The following is a 3,652-nucleotide window of genomic DNA, read 5'->3' on the forward strand; positions in this document are numbered from 1 at the left end:
AATTAATAATTTATCCCACAAAAACATCAGAATACAGTGGGGAAAAAAAAAAATCACAAAATCCTGGATCAGAGGATATTTTGGGCATTTTTGCTCGAAAAATTACCTGAAAATATTAATCAATTATCAAAATAGTTGATGATTATTTTTCTTTTTGATTGACTAATCGATAAGTTGCCGCTTCACGTTGAAGTATTTCTCATCAGCTTCTCTACAAAGAACAACGTGCTTCGTGTCCGTGTCTTTCAGGTACATTGATATCAGTGACATCACAAACTTGCTGAAATCCAAACGGAACCGCCGCCGAATAAAGACCGAGCGCGTTTCTCCGTGGATCCGATGTTTTGACGCGTTGGCGGTATTTAAAGAGCTGCTTTACGCTCCAAAAAGTCAGCAAACAACAACAACAAAAAAAAAATCAAAGTTTTTATAACCCACGGACCCTTTAAATCGACATTACGAGAACGTTACGGTTCAGGAAGTGTGACGCGTACGTGATGAAGTCCATGAAGCTGGCCAGTGGCTCGTACGACTGGTTCCTCATGTGGCGAAACTCCACCACCATCTTCTCCTTCAGCTTGTCGTCGATGACGGACACGGTGAGAGGAGACGCCTCGTTCGCCAGGAAGCTGCCGTAGTCGGTGCTCTGCAGGTGGAGCTTCAGGTCTGCGGGAGGAGACGCTGCAGGTGAATATGAAGCCTTCTGATTGGTTGATAAACGAGCGTGTTAAATCGAGAGAGAGAGAGAGAAGTAAGACGCCGACTACTTTAACGGCTTAAATCGTTTTTCGACTACAAAATGCCAAATTATCCAAAGTTTCAGCTCCTCTGCTGCGAGGATATATTGCTTTGATTTATCGTACAGTAAACTGAATCTCTTTAAGTCTCTTTAGATTTCACAATAACGAATATAACTGGAAACTGCAGCGTTACAGTGACGATATCCTGAAATGCACTCGGGTGACGGTTAAATCTCAAAACGTGACTCTAAAGGTGCCTTTCAGGATTTTAACCAATTTTCTTTCTCCGGATCAGGTGCCCTTTATGTTTTTTTATAGGACAAATCAACAATTTAATGTGTTGCAGTTCTTGTTGTCGGCCTGATGGAGGACTCTGGCGTCACTGTGAGTCGACCTGATGCCGTTATCTGACCTTCGTTGTCTGTGCGCTGATTGTCTGATTATTGTCTGACGGTTTCATGTTTCTTATTCGTCCCATTTCTTTTCTATATTTTTAAATGTTCCTTTATATCTGTTTTTATGTGTCATTTTCTTGCTGTGAAGCACTTTGAGCTGCATTTCTTGTATGAAAGATGCTATACCAATAAAGTTTATTATTATTATTATTATTATCATTATTATTATTATATAGCTGCATTAAATACTAAAACAAAATAGCCTCAGAACCAAAACATAAAACTGACAAATGACACGCTGCCTTCCATAATTATTTTGGTAGATTTTGTACGCTTCACAACTGAGTTTTCAAGAACTTCAAATGCCTAAAAAAAATAAAACTAATTCAGTTCTGTCAATGTTGTGTTCCCAGATGGTTTCAAACTAAATATATAAAAGACATTTTTCCCACTTTAATATATTTATTACGTGTCTGATTATATTCTAGTGGAAGCCACTCACGTCTCTTGTGATCACATGAATATTCCAATATTTTCTTTACAATCTTCACTCATGATTTCTTGTATTTTTTGAGTTCCTGTATTGGATCCTCTCTTTTGATTCGTCAGTAAAAAATAAATTTAAAAAAAACACAGTACAAAAGAAAACGTTTCGACTTCCCTCCACGTTCTCCATTTCACACAAACTGTACTTTACTCCCGTTTTATCTACTCCAACTACATAACTCGCGTTTTAACGCTTCTTATTTTATGTTTCCTGTTGATTTGAATTCATCTTTCAGGTTAAATCTTCCTTCATCTGGTTCAGTCTCGTCCGTCAACGTTGTCTTATGATGTTTGTTCTTCAAACGACTCGATGATTTATCAAGTATGAATAAAAGGTTGAATGAACGAGTGAGTTTTCAACGTTTCTTTTCTTCCTCACACTGCAGGAGACGGATGATGGTTTTAATTTCACTAAAACAAACAATAAATGTACATTTCTACAGAAATGCACAAAGCATCACGTGGAGCAAAACACTGTTGTTTTGATGTTGAATGTTTACTGTGTGGTAAGGAACACTTTAAATAAATATATATATATATATATATATATATTTATATATATATATATATAATAATAATAATAATAATAATAATAATAAAAGCTCCGTTTATGACCACAGACATCTGAGATGACTAAAGCTGTCGTTTTTTGTCAGAGCTTCAGGGAATAAACTTCCTATTTTAATTTCACTTCCTCCCCCCCTCCTCCCCCTCTCCTCCTCCTCCTCCCCCCTCTCCTCCTCCCTCCCTCCTCCCCCCCCTCTCCTCCTCCCCCCCCTCCTCCTCCTCCTCCCTCCCTCCTCCCCCCCCCCAAATAAAATCCCGAAATTGAGCCATAAACGGTGCATCGCTTTGTGCTAATTGGCTAAGTTAGCTTCAGCCAGCCAGCTCACACGCAGAGCTTCAAGAATATAAACAAATGTCTGAAATCGTTTGACCTTAAATCTGCACAAACAGTCGACGTTAAGCTCCGCGACGGGCACGACGCGACGATAACAGCCGATGAAAGGCAGCGTACAAACACCGACCGTGCGGCGGGCTAAGCTAACTTAGCTTTGGAGAATGACAGCTCGCCTGGCGGCTAGCCGTTAGCCGTTAGCCGCTTTGCCTCACCTTCCAGCGTCTCGCACTGAACGAGGTTCAAATAATCCGCCTGCGACAGTATTCCCGCCTTGAATCCTCTCACCAGACCCTCCAGGTAGCCGTTGTCGACGTTGAAATACAGCTCGGAGAAAGGCATCCTGTCTGAACCGTCAGCTCCGTCTCTGCCGCGGGAGAACCGTAACACGTCCGGCTGCTAAGCGGTTAGCATCAGCTGACCGAAGTCACGTGACCGTCACCTGACCAGTTACCTCGCTGCCCGCGTGCGCGTGCGCGTGTGTGTGTGTGGTTGCACGGTTTGCAACTATCGCTTCCCCTGTTTCTATCACGACCTAAATAATATACATAAAATAAAAATAAATAGTTCTATTACCTACAGAATATAATATACATAAAATAAAAATAAATAGTTCTATTACCTACAGAATATAATATACATAAAATAAAAATAAATAGTTCTATTACCTACAGAATATAATATATATTAAATAAAAATAAATAGTTCTATTACCTACAGAATATAATATACATAAAATAAAAATAAATAGTTCTATTACCTACAGAATATAATATACATAAAATAAAAATAAATAGTTCTATTACCTACAGAATATAATATACATAAAATAAAAATAAATAGTTCTATTACCTACAGAATATAATATACATTAAATAAAAATAAATAGTTCTATTACCTACAGAATATAATATATATTAAATAAAAATAAATAGTTCTATTACCTACAGAATATAATATACATAAAATAAAAATAAATAGTTCTATTACCTACAGAATATAATATACATTAAATAAAAATAAATAGTTCTATTACCTACAGAATATAATATACATTAAATAAATAGTTCTAT

At 37.5% G+C, this 3,652-nt stretch overlaps 1 protein-coding gene across 1 annotated transcript in view; it reads right to left on the reverse strand.

The window, feature by feature from the left end:
* Nucleotides 1-3,002, reverse strand: part of LOC138213845 (V-type proton ATPase subunit d 1-like) — a 7,624-nt gene extending 4,622 nt beyond the window's left edge. The window contains 2 exon segments of the mRNA XM_069175145.1: nucleotides 495-666; nucleotides 2,795-3,002. Coding sequence (XP_069031246.1) covers nucleotides 495-666; nucleotides 2,795-2,921 — 299 coding nt within the window. The 5' untranslated portion in view covers nucleotides 2,922-3,002.
* Between the last annotated feature and the right edge of the window lie 650 nt (nucleotides 3,003-3,652).

This window comes from Embiotoca jacksoni, unplaced genomic scaffold (assembly GCF_022577435.1).
Source record: "Embiotoca jacksoni isolate LCO1_2020_lvr unplaced genomic scaffold, fEmbJac1.0.p SCAF_64, whole genome shotgun sequence".
Classification (NCBI taxonomy): domain Eukaryota; kingdom Metazoa; phylum Chordata; class Actinopteri; family Embiotocidae; genus Embiotoca; species Embiotoca jacksoni.